The 14,768-nt window shown below is 37.2% G+C and overlaps 1 protein-coding gene across 4 annotated transcripts in view; it reads right to left on the bottom strand.

The window, feature by feature from the left end:
- Kif2a (kinesin family member 2A) overlaps positions 1-14,768 on the bottom strand; it is a 65,566-nt gene that overhangs the window by 5,042 nt on the left and 45,756 nt on the right. For 2 of the 4 annotated variants that reach the window (XM_070041244.1, XM_070041245.1), the window contains exons 14-20: positions 14,421-14,625; positions 13,740-13,850; positions 12,745-12,812; positions 7,010-7,123; positions 5,795-5,945; positions 2,114-2,215; positions 831-966 (exon numbers count right to left, since the gene is read on the bottom strand). In XM_070041244.1, the coding sequence (XP_069897345.1) occupies positions 831-966; positions 2,114-2,215; positions 5,795-5,945; positions 7,010-7,123; positions 12,745-12,812; positions 13,740-13,850; positions 14,421-14,625 (887 nt within the window). The remainder of the gene's footprint in view (positions 1-830; positions 967-2,113; positions 2,216-5,794; positions 5,946-7,009; positions 7,124-12,744; positions 12,813-13,739; positions 13,851-14,420; positions 14,626-14,768) is intronic. The other 2 variants (XM_070041246.1, XM_070041247.1) reach the window with 1 other exon arrangement.

Genomic DNA, 14,768 nt, shown 5'->3' with positions numbered 1-14,768 from the left:
ATTATAAGAGAAGCTGATATTTCGAGATGTTACCACTGGTTTCTGCTAGATACCTTTTACAGTGAGTATGAATTTTTCTAGGATAGGCAAGAGATTCTTTACACACACGCACGCACGCACACACGCACACACGCACGCACTTGGTCTGAACCAGAACCTCTACACCCCATACAGTTGTACCTAAAAAAGAACAATAACAGGTATTTCTTCTCTCAGTATTAAGAAAATCCTATTCCCCATTCTTACACCATCTTTTTTAAGCACGTGCATTTTAAAAGACAGTTTAAAATTCTAGAGCTGATGCTTGCTAATAGTTCTCAAACATATTAATCCAAATTATCTAGACAGTTAAACTTTTAGAGTGATAAATGCAATATGTAGTTAGTAATCTCTTCTAGGTTATGGGTTCTAATTCATGAAATCTAAGAAAATGAAAGTCAAAGCTGAATGCTATAATCAAGAAAATGAATATTAGAATGTATTTTCTAGATGAAAGAAAATGTGATGAGAGAATGGAAAATTATGTTAGAAATCCTCTTGCAATATAAAAATTTCCCACTAAGGGGCTGGGAAGGTAGCTCAGTGGTAGAGTGCTTGTCTTGCATGCCTGAGGCCCTGGGTTCGATTCCTCAGCACCACATAAGCAAAAAGAAAAAAGCCGGAAATGGTGCTGTGGCTCAAGTGGTAGAGTGCTAGCCTTGAGCTGAAGAGCTGAGGGACAGTGCCCAGGCCCAGAGTTCAGGCCCCATGACTGGACCCAAAAAAAAAAAAATACACATCATGGACAAGCAGATTTGTACCAAGCACATTAAAATGAAAAAAAAAATTACCCCGCAGTTCAGTCAAAATATCAATTTTTTGCTCAAGAATAGCTTCAAGTTGCGTTGCATATGAATCCACATCATAGTCTACTTCTTCAGTCATCTCTAGAAGGGCCTTTTCATCCTCTAACCAGCGAATTGATTCCTAAAAATAAAAATTCAGTGATCAAGTATGTCTCTGTAAAACATACCATACCAGTTTACCAATTCTGTTAAATATAATGGAACATACATAAAATATTATCTAAAATATTAATAAACATAAAACATCTCTACTGATAGCAAAATTGTAAAAACCTTTCCTTAAGTTCAAACTCAATGAACAAGATGATTCATTTCTCTCTCTCTCTTTTTTTTTTTTGTCAGTCATGGGCTTGAGCTTTGGGCCTGGGCACTGTCCCTCAGCTCTTCAGCTCAAGGCAAGCACTCTACCCCTTGAGCTACACCGACACTTCTGGTTTTCTAGTGGTTTAATGGAGATAGGAGTCTCAAGGTCTTTCCTGCCCGAGCTGGCTTTGAACTGTGATCCTCAGATCTCAGCCTCCTGAGTAGCTAGGATTACAGGTGTGAGCTACCAGCGCCTGGCTTCACTTCTCTTTTATTCTACCTTGGGTGACAATTTTATGGAGGGAATTAATCAACACATAAATATTAAACACTGTCACAACCTTAACAGCTGTCTCTAGAATAAGGTAAGAATGGACAAAAGAAAATACTGACCGTGATGGGAACTATGGGAGCCTAGAATTTAGAAGCCACCCGGAATTAACATATCCAATGGGGTCTGCTTCAGTTTGAATATGGTTTTGTCACCTTTGAAACTCATTTTGGAGTTAATCAGCATTGTGAGGCATTAAGAAGTGGAAATTTAATGAAAGTACAGTGTTTGGAGGTACATTTTTTTGGAGAGGTAATGAGGATTAAAGTTATCAAAGTGGAATCCTCATACTTAAAAGAGAAGTCAGATTATACAAGACTTTGTCCTCATATCTTACCATGTTACTTTTCTCTAAAATTGGACAACTGACAAAAAAAAAAAAAAAGGGGGGCAGGAGACAGAAAGTTAGTTGACAGATCTTTTCATATGATGAAAAATGAAGACACTAGTCATACTTTAAGCAAACATCCTATGGGGGGGGAAAAAACTGCTATCGCATGTTCTACAAATACACTATATATACATAAATGCCAGCAAGTATGTTCTAAGACCTGTGTTACAGTCAGAGATTTATGGAAATTTTAGACCATATATAGTCAAGAAATATTTTGAGGAAAGGTTATTTCAAACTTACCTGGAACACTGCCCTGTGATCTTCTACAACCTGTTCTTCCATTTCTACCATTTGGGAGACAGCTTCATGGAAAGTAAACAATTGTGGAGAAACTTCTTCTTCCTTAAAATAGAAAATAAAAAAATTATGACAGCTTATTATTTAAATGTTATAAAAGGATCTTTTTGTTAGTTTTGATTCTGGAGAGTGAACCTGGGCTCTACATGCTGCAGACATTCTGACTCTGAGCTCTTATAGTAGATTTTTCAGTGGTATTTAAGTTATTATTCAAAATAATGAAGTTGGAAAGGTGAAGATTATTAAAATACACATACATGAAAAAGGCACAATGTCTTTCTACAGATCAAAATAATGTAATTCTCAGTTAAGAAAACTTTATTAGAGATAACCTTATAATGACATCATGAATAAGTAATAATTTTCACTTAGCCTAGGCTTTACTGCAAAATTACTCTAAAAAAGCAATCTCTGTATGAATAGGCCAATATAAATTTGTCATAAACACGTCGAAATATTTCATTAGTACTGATTTGTATATAGTTGTGTATATTTCCTTAATACTCATTGATGACTGAGTATGTCTGTGTATGCGAGTGTGAGAGAGACTTGGTATAGGGGCTTGAACTCAAGGCCTCATGCACTTGCTTTTTCGCTCAATGCTGGTACTCTACCACTTCCAGCTTTTTGCTGATTAACTGAAGGTAAGAGTATTGGATTTGTTTGTCCCAAATGGTTTTGAACGATGATTCTCAGTTCTTAGCCTCCTCAATAGCTAGGATTAGAGGAGTGAGTCACATTGACCATTGCCTAGCTATATTATTTCTTATCATTAACAATTTGATTTATCTACATATATAAGTCTCGGACTTAGGGACAGTTTAGCTCATAATTTGATGACTTTATGATAGCATGAAAGAAGTATACATTGCAACACCAGACTTCAAATGTTCTTGTTCTAAAAAAAGATCTTGTATGTAGCCCAGGTAGGCCTCAAACATGTTATCCTCATGACTGCTGGGATTATATACTGCCAAGCTGAGTTTATATTTCTTAAACGAGATATAAAGACATCTTTAGATGGTAGACACATTATGTCCTTCAAGAAAATTACCAGACTCTTTGCCCATGTAATTGTAACCCCTCTGTACAGTATTTTCACAATAAAAAAAAATTACCAGACTCAACTTGTACTGTCATTTTCATTTACACTATACAGTTTGTTTACTAATTGTGTGTGTGCATGCACACATACGCATGCATGACCACTGCAAGCAAGTCCCACAACTTGAATTCAGGACCTGCGTGCTGTCCCTGAGATTTTTGCTCAAGGCTAGAGTTGTATCACTTGACCCAGAGCTCCACTTCTGGCCTTCTGGTAGTTAACTGGAGGTTAAGTCTCATGGACTTTTCTGTCCTGGATGGCTTCAAACCTTTATCTTAGCCTCCTGAGTACAAAGGATTATAGGCATGAACACCTGGCTACTTACTGATTTTTACAGAAAAAAAAATTTTTGTTTTAAGACACACAGTCTCTGGGCTGGGAAAGTGGGTCAGTAGTAGAGTGTTTCCCTTAAATGCATGAGGCCCTGGGTTTGATTCCTCAGCACCACAGAAAAAGCCAGAAGTGGTAGAGCGCTAGCCTTGAGCTAAAGAGCTGAGAGACAAAGACCAGGCTGAGTTAAGGCCCCATGACCAACCAAAAAAATAAGTAAAAATAATACAAACGTATGCTTAATTTTTTTGTAAAATTTGAGTAAAAACAAAAACAAAAAAGAACAGTCAGGGTGCCGGTGGCTCACGCCTGTAATCCTAGCTACTCAGGAGGCTGAGATCTGAGGATCATGGTTCAAAGCCAGCCCCAGGCAGGAAAGTCCTGTAAGACTCTTATCTCCAATAAACCACTAGAAAACTGGAAGTGGCGCTGTAGCTCAAGCAATAGAGTGCTCGCCTTGAGCTGAAGAGCTGAGGGACAGTGTCCAGTCCCAGAGTTCAAGTCCCATGACCGACAAAAAAACCCCAGGAATATCTTCAGTTCTATTCCATTTTAATCTAGCTTGTTAAAACATAATATTAAAGAATATATACACCTGCATCAGTACTTAACTATAGGGTGATTCGGGATCATCCCAGGAGGTGAGAAAAGTAAAAAATACATATTGTAAAACACAGTGTAAAAATCTGTGATGCCATAAGTAAAAGCCCTGGATTACTTCTGGTCACGTAGTCAACCTAACTGTTCAACAAATACAAGAATAAAACGCAAAAAAAGATACCCTATAGGAAGTGTCTGTCTTAATCTGACTGTCTTTGGGAGATACCAGATCTAGGTACAATGCAAGGATTGTTTTGTACACTCAAAGTACAACTGCAGTCTTTTCAAGAGCAGATGGATTTTGGTGAGGATCTCATTTTTGAGTGTTACTTTCTAAAGTTCCAAGTGCAGAACTCTCTTCAACCCAGGTTTTCTTAGCCTTATAACTACTGACATATTTAGGGACTAGAGTAAGGGGCTGTGTCCTGTGCAATGTATTATGCACTACCCACTAGATGCCCGCAGCATCATCCCACTTGTGATAGCCAAATACTGTGACCACACATTCTGTCCTGGGCAGGTCAAATCATTTTCGTCAGCTTTAGTGCTGCTGTCAGCCCAGATTTGGTAATGGAGAGTGGTATGGTAACAAAAAAGTAGCATTTTCATGTTACTTTAGAATATTTTAGACTTAACATCTACTAAAAATATTAGAAAATAAGTTGGGTACTGGTGGCTCATCCCTGTAATCCAAGCTACTCAGGAGGCTGAGATCTGAGGATCACAGTTCAAAGCCAGCTGGGGCAGGAAAGTCGATGAGACTCTAATCTCCAATAAACCACTCAGAAAACCAGAAGCAGCACTGTGGCTCAAGTGGTAGAGCCCTTGCCTTGAGCTGAAGAGCTGATAGGCAGCGCCAGGCCCAGAGTTCAAGCCCCACAACCGACAAAAAATAATAAAAAATTAAAAAATTAAAACCTAAGAGTTACCTTGTTGTAAGACTATTATTATATTTCAGAGACAGGAAGCTTAACTTGATAGAATTTGGCTATGGCATACAGATCTAAGATTCTGACATGGGCCTAATCTTGGTCCCGATGATTAAACCTCTTCAAATATAAACCTGAAAGTAGGGATAATTATAGCCCTTACCACAATGATTTGTTAGGATTAAATAAGACAACTAAAAAATAAGTAAGGGCTGGGAAAGTGGCTCAGTGGTAAAGCGCTTGCTGTGCATGCATGAGGCCCTGGGTTCAATTCCTCAGCACCACATAAGTAGAAAAAAAAAGCCAGAAGTGGCACTGTGGCTCAAGTGGTAGAGCGCTAGCCTTGAGCTGAAGAGCTGAGGGACAGCGCCCAGGCCCAGAGTTCAGGCCCCACGACAGGACCCCCCCCCCCAAAAAAAAAAAACAGAACAAAAAACCTAAGTAAAATGTCTACCAAAAATGCATGCCCTCTAGTAAGTAGCTAGTAAATTTGTCATGAGAAAATGCCAGGATTACAAAAATAGCTTCATATCACACAGAAAGCTTAACTACTTCACTGAAAGTGTATTGTTTGTGCTTGCCCTGCTTTAGGTGAAGGTTTATAATTACATCTGCCATTGATTTTTAAAAACTTACATCAGTTACTATTCAGTCACTCACATTTTGTTCACAAAGAAGTTTTAGATCATCCCGCTGAGGGGAGCTTCCCACACCCCACTGTGTCTCTAAGTCATCAATCTGGTTTGGTGGATGGTGCATTATGGGACGGACATCACCAGCAGCAGAAGGATCTACCGTCAGTTCTTTCACCCTATAAATATAAGCATCTAAGATTAAGAAAGACCCATTAAGAGAAACACACAAAAACCTTCATCAATATAAAAACAATTTACAAACTAAAACTGATGATGTCACCTTTGTGGTCAAATTTATCTGAAATCTGTGGAAACATCTGTGGTTGTTTAATTCAAAAAGTTTAAGAAGAAATTTTACAATAACTTCAAGTTGAATTGAATAAAATAAGTAAAAATTAGCACTAAGTATATATATTCAAAAGAAATGTTATTACTGCAAAGCATTATGGCAAAGCATTAAAAATAGCATTTAGATGCACAAATTGGTCATGTTAAAATCTGTAATTTGGGAAATGTCCATTTACCAAACTTCTGATAGTTACAATGTTCAATATTAAGTTTTTTTTTTTTTTTGGGTCCGGTCGTGGGCCATAACTCTGGGCCTGAGCGCTGTCCCTCAGCTCTTCAGCTCAAGGCTAGCGCTCTACCACTTCAGCCATAGCTCCACTTCTGGCTTTTTTTTTCTGCTTATGTGGTGCTGAGGAATCGAACCCAGGGCCTCATGCATGAAAGGCAAGTGCTCTACCAATGAGCCACCTTCCCAGCCCAATGTTCAATATTAAGACAGCTAAATAGGAAAACCTTTTGTTTCTAATGTACAAATACTATAAAATTTTAATTTCTATTCATTTTAAATGCTTGCTCATCATGCTTGAATATACACATTTGGAAAAGGGTATCCTCTAAATCAAGAGGATTCTTGTTATTTTCTTGTAGAGAAGGAAATACAAGATTCTAAAACTTAAATTCTTCATTTTAAGCAAAACAATTTAGCAGTTAGTGGCAAATATATGAAAGTGACATCATCCTTTAAAAAATGAAGCCCAAATTCTAAATCAACATTTTAAAGCAAATGAATAAAGGACATAAAAATGTAGATCATGCAGTACAACCACCACCTGCCAAATGAAATGAAAATAAAAAATAAAATGGCTCAGGACATAAGCAGCAAATAAAATGTTTTATCCATAGACAACTCAAAAGAAACTATTAAACATGTTACATATAGAATGAACTAGACCTGGTAATCGAAGGAGAAAAGTCGTCATATTCATAAGAAGGAGAGAGATCAGGGCGATTGCCACTACCCTGTGAGAAGGGAATGTCTGATGGACTAATTCCAAACTCCTTTACTCTGCAGTACCAAAACAGCAACAAATGAAAAGGAAATGTTCTAGTGAAGTCGGCAATGCACATTTCAAGTTTTTAATTAGTACTATTTTGTTTCAAAAAGGATTTCAATCCAAAAGGGTTTCACACCACTGCTATAATCATGTATTTAGATTATTTTTAAACAAATACTCCATATTAAGAAGTTTTTGAGTTGCTTCATCCTATGGATCCCTTACTTGAAAAACCTGAATCTTGTGCTGGGCACCAATGGCTCACGCCTGTAATCCTAGCTACTCAGGAGGCCGAGATCTAAGCATCACGGTTCAAAGCCAGCGCACGCAAAAAACTGGAAGTAGCACTGTGACTCAAGTGGGAGAGCATTCACCTTGAGCTGAAGAGGTCAGGGACAGTGGCCAGGCCCAGAGTTCAAGCCCCATGACCAACAACAACAACAAAAACTACAAACAAACAAACAAACAAACCTCAATCTGCTGGGGAGCCAGTGGCTCATGCTTTTATTCCTAGCTACTCAGGAGGCTGGGATCTAAGAATAGAGGTTCAGAGCCAGCCCCTACAGTCCCATTGCGACTTTTATCTTCAGTTAATCACCCAAAAACCAGACGTGGCACTATGGCTCAAGTAGTACAGATCCCAGCCACTGAGTAGCTAGAATTTTTATGAGCCACTGGCGTGCCAGCAGATTCAGGTCTTTTTTATTTTTATTTTTATTTAGTTTTTTTTTGAAATGTATTTGCCACACATGCTGGCAAATTCACTTTATTCTTTTTACTCCAAAGCTCATTTCTCATCTGCTTGAGAATTTAACTTGAACACCCATTAACCTCATGCACATTTTTTCCCTTGTCTTATACTTTCTTTCCCAAACCAAATGTTACTACTTACAGGAATCATAATTCTCAAGTATTATTATTATTATTATTATTATTATTATTTTGTCAGTTGTGCGGCTTCTTGAACTCTGGGCCTGAGCGCTGTTCCTGAGCTCTTCAGCTCAAGGCACTTGAGCCACAGTGCTACTTCCAGTTTTCTGGTGGTTAACTGGAGATAAGAGTATTCTTATAGACTTTCCTGCCTGGGCTGGCTTTGAACCATGATCCTCAGATCTCAGCCTCTTGAGTAGCTAGGATTATAGGCATGAGCCACCAGCACTCGGCTCAAATATTACTCTTTTTTTTTTTTTGCCAATCCTGGGACTTGAACTCAGAGACAATGAGGTCAGAACACATTGAGGCTTTGCTACCATAGGTAATGAGCAGGCATGAAACCCATTTTTTTTCCTTGAGATCCAACATTCCTGAATCTCTATGCTAAGCCATGAAAGGTAAAGAAAAAATGCAAGATTAACAAGTTCCTAAAAATAGGGGAATTAATGTAAGACAATACTGATTGTTCTTCAGATCATATAAATATTTCACCTTTAAAAAATATCTTAAGGCACACTTAATTTTAAGGACAAATAATTTCTCTTTGCTTGCAAAAACAGTAAGTGTAGTCAGGGGCCAATGGCTCACTCCTATAATCCTAGCTACTGAAGAGGCTAAGATCTCAAGATTGCGATTTGAAGCCAGCCCAGGCAGGAAAGTCCGTAAGACTCTTTTTTTTTTTTTTTTTTGGGGGGGGGGGGGGGGTCTGGTAGTGGGGCCTGAACTCTGGGCCTGGGCGCTGTCCCTCAGCTCTTCAGCTCAAGGCTAGCGCTCTACCACTTGAGCCACAGCTCCACTTGCGGCTTTTTTTTTCTTTTTGCTTATGTGGTGCTGAGGAATCGAACCCAGGGCCTCAGGCATGCAAGGCAAGCACTCTACCACTGAGCCAACTTCCCAGCACCAAAAAGCTACAAGTTGAGCTATGGGTCAAGTGTGTAACACTAGCCTTGAGCAAAAAAAGCTCAAGGACAGTGCTCAAGCCCTGAATTCAAACCCAGGATAGACATAAAAAAAAAGGAAAAAAAGAACAATTGATTTGACTCTTAAAGGTTATAAAACACTAGCTGAGTTATCTAGAGAGAATGAAAATCTTTATTCCTAGAAAATCTTTGGAAATTTGGAAAAACAGAGACAGAGTGATTTGTCTCAAATGGTTACTACATTGCAAATGAGCAACAGTATTCAATAAAACATTGAAATGAACTATGAAGAAACAACCAGATACAGATTGAATATCCTAACTCAAAAAACTGAAATATAAAAGCTCCAAAAAGCTCAAGAGCTTTTGGGTGCCTACATGAGACCAGATAAAAATTTCACATCTGACCTTTTATAATGAGTGAATCAAAATATTGTATAACAGAAAGGATAATTGGTAAAGAAAGTAAGAGATTTCAGTCTCATTATATGCACATATGAAATGGTGAACAATTAACATACACATACTATTTTTTAAAAGGTATATAAAACAGGATACTAGTAGAAGGAGGAAGAACAAACAGAAGGTGTATTATTATAGTTAAACTGTTTTGTACACATGTGAAAATGAACTATGAAGCTTATTGAGATTGGTTTAGGAAGAAGGGGTAATTAATGGAGGGGGTGATCAAGGTAATGAAAAGTGATGAAGGGGGTGATCAAGGGAGTCTGATCAAGGTAAAATGTAAATATATGTGTACATGTTAAATCTCCTAGTACAAATGAGTGATGCTAATAAAAATGTAAACACATAAAAGAAACAAATTACCTTCAGAGTTTGTGTATAAGATATATATGAAACATAAATGAATTTTATGTTTAGACTGAGAGCCACCAAAATATCTCATTTACTACATGAAAATATTCCAAAATTTGAATCCTACACTCTCAAGCAAATGCTCTACCTGAACAGGATTTTCATATCAAAAATCTACTAAAATAACAATAAAAATTTGCAGCAAAGGTCTTATAATTCAAACTTTGAAAGGGATTAAAATTTGAAAATTAAGTTATTACATTTTTGAAGTAACATTACATTTTTGAAATTAATGCCTTCTTATAAAAGGCCAATAGTTTGTATTTCTGTAAAGAGGTTTTGTTTTATAGGCTGAAGACTGACTCAGGGCCTTAATTATGCTAGGTGACTGCTCTACCACTGAGCTACATTCCTAGCCCAATAGTTTTAAACTTTTCAATAAAGTTAACCACCATTAAAAATCTCCTCAGTTGGGCTGGGCGCCCGGCAGCTCAGGCCTGTAATCCTAGCTACTCATGAGGCTGAGACCTGAGAATCGTAGTTCAAAGCCAGCCCGGGCAGGAAAGACCATGAGACTCTTATCTCCAATAAATCAAAACCAGAACTGGCACTGTGGCTCCAGTGGTAGAGCACTAGCCTTGAGCTGAAGAGCTGAGGGACAGCGCCCAGGTCCAGAGTTTAAGTTCCAGGACCAACCCCCCCCAAAAAAAAAATTCAGTTGAAACAAAAGAAGCAAGATACTAAATAACAAAGAGTATAATCCAAACATAGCTATCTAAGTTGCTCAAAGATATTTTCCATCATTAGAACTATTTTTATTAAGAGAAAAATAAAATTATTCTACTGAAATCGAGGTCTCTTAGAGTAGAAGTTAATAGGTTGGGAAAGTTATTTACAATTTAGATCAGGAAGGAACAGAAAACATTTTTCAGGTACTCATAATACTCATAATACTCTATTTCCTATTCTGACAATAATATTTTCACTTTGTAAGTATGAGTTCAAGCACTCTTGAATGTTTCTAGCTACTTTTTTTTTTTTTTTTGGGGGGGGGGTCCAGTCGTGGGGCCTGAACTCTGGGCCTGGGCACTGTCCCTCAGCTCTTCAGCTCAAGGCTAGCGCTCTACCACTTGAGCCACAGCGCCACTTCTGGCTTTTTTTCTTATGTGGTGCTGAGGAATTGAACCCAGGGCCTCAGGCATGCAAGGCAAGTGCTCTACCACTGAGCCACCTTCCCAGCCCCTCTAGCTACTTTTTATGTGCATATATTTCAGATTTTAAGAAAAATTTTAAGATGGGGCTAGGAATGTAGCTTAGCGGTAGAGCACTTGCCTAGCAAGCAGGAAGCCTTAAGTTCAATTCTCAGTATCACAAAAATAGAAAAAGCTAGAAGTGGGGCTGTGGCTCAAGTGGCAGAATGCTAGCATAGAGCATAAGAAGCTCAGGGACATGCCCAGGCCCTCAGTAAAAGGGGGGAGAAGGGCCGGCGAAGGGACATTAAAATGAAAATTATATAGTAAAATGAAGAAATAAGACAAATATTTTGGTAGAAAAGACATTCTTCACTCTAGAAATAGGTTGCAAAAATTCTAAAATCATAAATGTCATATGTCATAATAGAAGCAGTGGTAGAATAAAATTTATGGAATAAATGTGCCCACCCCAACCTGAAATTCCATGGGCATTTGAAAGTATTCATGACTACCAGGAATAAACTTTAATAGTATCAATGACACAGGTGCTTACTGAAGTTGGAAACACTGCTGACAACCATGTAGACCAGAAAAAACTTAGACCAGGAAAAACTGTTAAAATTTTTTTTCTCAATCTCTAGATTTCCCATATATAGCAGTTAATATCAAGAATTTTCAGCACATAACAAAATCAAATCATTTGTCAAAATACAGATTAGCCCCTCTATTTTCACTTACATCATAATTTTTCTTTGGCAGTACTGAGATTGAATTCAGTGCCTCATGCTTGCTAGGTAGAAGAGCTACCACTTGAACCTTACCCAAGCCCCTTTTAGTCTTTTTTGTTGTTGTTGGTTCTGGGGCTTGAATTCAGCCAGGTGCTGTCCCTGAGCTCTTCTTTTGCTCAAGGCTACCCACTCTACCACTCTGAGCAACAGCACCACTTCTGGTTAATTGGAGGTAAGAGTCTCACAGGCTTTCCTACATGGGCCAGCTCTGAACCACGATCCTAAGATTTCAGGCTTCTGAGTAGCTATAATTAACAGGAATGAGCCAACAGCACCAAACCCCTTTTAGTCTTAATTTAATAAAAATTAGCATGCCTCACATGTCATTATATAAATATATTTAAGTAAAATATGTTAATTTCCTTACTTGCAAAAACATAATCATGTTCTAAGACATAAGGTAAATAAAGATACTAGGCTCCTCTCAAATTATATAAAACATTTTCATTCATTTTTTACAACTTTATAAAACAGGGGTAAGTATTAAGTAACATGTAAAATTTTATTTTGAAAATTAAAAAAATAATGTGAAAAAGTTTACCCTATCAGGTTTGTTTTGCTTGTTTCATTTACATTTTGCCAGTATCAGGGTTTGAACTCAGGGCTTCTAGCTCTTGCCAGTTTGCTTGTTGGCTGCTCTACCACATGAACCACACCTCCAAGGCAAGCTTTTTTGCTGGTTAATTGCAGACAGAGTGTCATGACTTTTCTGTCTGGGTTAGCTTGGAACCACATTCCTCTTGTGTCAGCCATCTGAGTAACTAAAGTTAAACACATTAGCCATTGGTACCCACAGGCTTTGTTTAGTTAAGTTCTCACTATGTCCCTCAGGCTGGCCTGAAACTTGAGATCTTCTCGCCTAAGCTTCCCCGATGCTAAAATCACAGGTATGAACAGTGTCAAACTGCCCTATTAAATATTAAACATGCTAATTACTACTCTTATTAGTTTCAAATTTTTAATTAGAGAAATATCTTTCATACCTATTTGCATATCTTAATGTATTAAGTGTATTTTCACAGGATGCCATTCCTGGAGAGATTGTAGCAATCTAAGAGAAAGAAAAAAAAGCAAATTTAAAATACCATAAATAATAGAGAAAATATAACTAATAATAACTTTGGGTTTTATCTTACAAAGGTTATTTAAAATATTTATTAATAACAACTGATCTCTAATCAAATAATTATCAAATCTATTAAGAATATAAGCAACTCTGAAGACAATTAGAAAAGCATTAAAAGATGGGCAATACATGAAAGTAAACACCTAAAGGAACAACCCTGACTGCCTCCTCTTACTTAATTTTATTTTTATTTATTAATTAATTTATTTTGCTAGTCCTGGGATCTGTACACAATACAATACAATATGCAACACAGCTAAATCTAAAAGAGATGATTTGTTTTTGGTGCTAGTACTGGGGCTTAAACTCAGGCCTACGTGCTGTCCCTTAGTTTTTTCGCTCAAGGAAAGCCTCTATCACTTGAGCAACATCTCCACTTTTAGCTGTTTGATGGCTAATTGGAGACAAAAGTCTCAAGGACTTTCTTGCCCCAGCTGGCTTAGAACTTCAATCCTCATATCTCAGCCTCCTGAGTAGCTAGGTTTTATATTTCCATTTGCTGCTCATGTACCATGGAACAAAAAAAAGAAAAGCTTGGAGTTAATGTCTGCTAAACAAAACAAACCAATCTCCAGGAGAAAAAACAGAATCTCTACAATGTATTCATTTTACACATACACACACACACACACACACACACACACACACTCACTCACTCACTCACTCAAACAGTGGAATCAACACTGCAATATAATCCTTTCTATCAGTTTGGCAGGGACCATATCATTTTAAATATTACTATCTTTCACAATAAGAGGACTGAAACGATTAAAATTAATAGGGGGTTTAAATTTTCCAAATATTGTACAATACCTTCAGCATTAAAGAAACTAAAATAAAAAATGCACTTACCATGCAGGTACGCGAGTTTTCACCTATGAATGAATCCCTTAACACCTGAGTGAGTTTACTTGCTCGGAAAGGAGTATGAGGTTTATTTCTACCTAAGGCTCTGATGCACTCCTGAAAATTAAGAAAGCAGACTTTATAGGTTAGGCTTTCCCATCATTCCAAAACATGTATCTGAAAACTATGACTAGCATTCAAAAGTGACAGGCAATAGAGAGATACTGTAAACTCCTAAATTTTAAAGTGGCATTCCAAAAAAAAAAAAAAAAAAGAACATATTGTAATCCTTCTACCCTTTGCATTTCCAGTAAAGGAAAAGACAAAGTAAAGTTAACTGGCCTCACTTTTGAAAGTCAATCCATACTGCTTTCTAAGATATTATTTATTAGTTCAATTCTGTGGTTGTCCTCCTGAAGAAATCATAACTGAGTATGGCTCTTTAGTATCTATCTAGGCAGCCTCAGAATAGGCCTGCAAACTCACCTATCCTTTATCCATCTAAAAAGAATGATGTGCATAAGGAAAAATTCTAGGTACAATAAATAAAAGCTATAAACTCAAGTATAACTAGACTTTGAAAACACTTTTTTTTCAGTAGGTTAAAAACAGCACTATTATTTTACATTAAACAAAATTAAAAGTCAACAGTATAAGACCTTTCACAAGTAAATACATTTTATTTACCTTGAGTGCTAAAAGGCTTTTATTAATTTCAGCACCTTCAAGCCTAGTTTGCCTGTCTGCACTGGAAGTATCGGCTCCTCTTTCATTTCCAGCCAAATCAATGAGAGAGAACTTGCCATGTAGTTTTCCTTTCCTTCTGAGAATAATCTGAAACACTGCATGGCTCCGAGATGAATGTGCATTTGCAGATGTTTGACCAGATGTTCTACAAAGTGATTAAAGACATCCTGATATATATGAATTCTATGAATCATATTAACCATGGTACTCTCATTCAAAAGCAACAACAAAAAACTCAGTTAAAATTTAACCAGTTTTAATTATTTAAATTCAAAAGAGACACTCTTA

This window comes from Dipodomys merriami, unplaced genomic scaffold, assembly GCF_024711535.1.
Source record: "Dipodomys merriami isolate MVZ:Mamm:240054 unplaced genomic scaffold, mDipMer1.0.p SCAF_30, whole genome shotgun sequence".
Classification (NCBI taxonomy): Eukaryota; Metazoa; Chordata; class Mammalia; order Rodentia; family Heteromyidae; genus Dipodomys; species Dipodomys merriami.
This window is presented reverse-complemented; position numbering and strand designations above follow the sequence as displayed.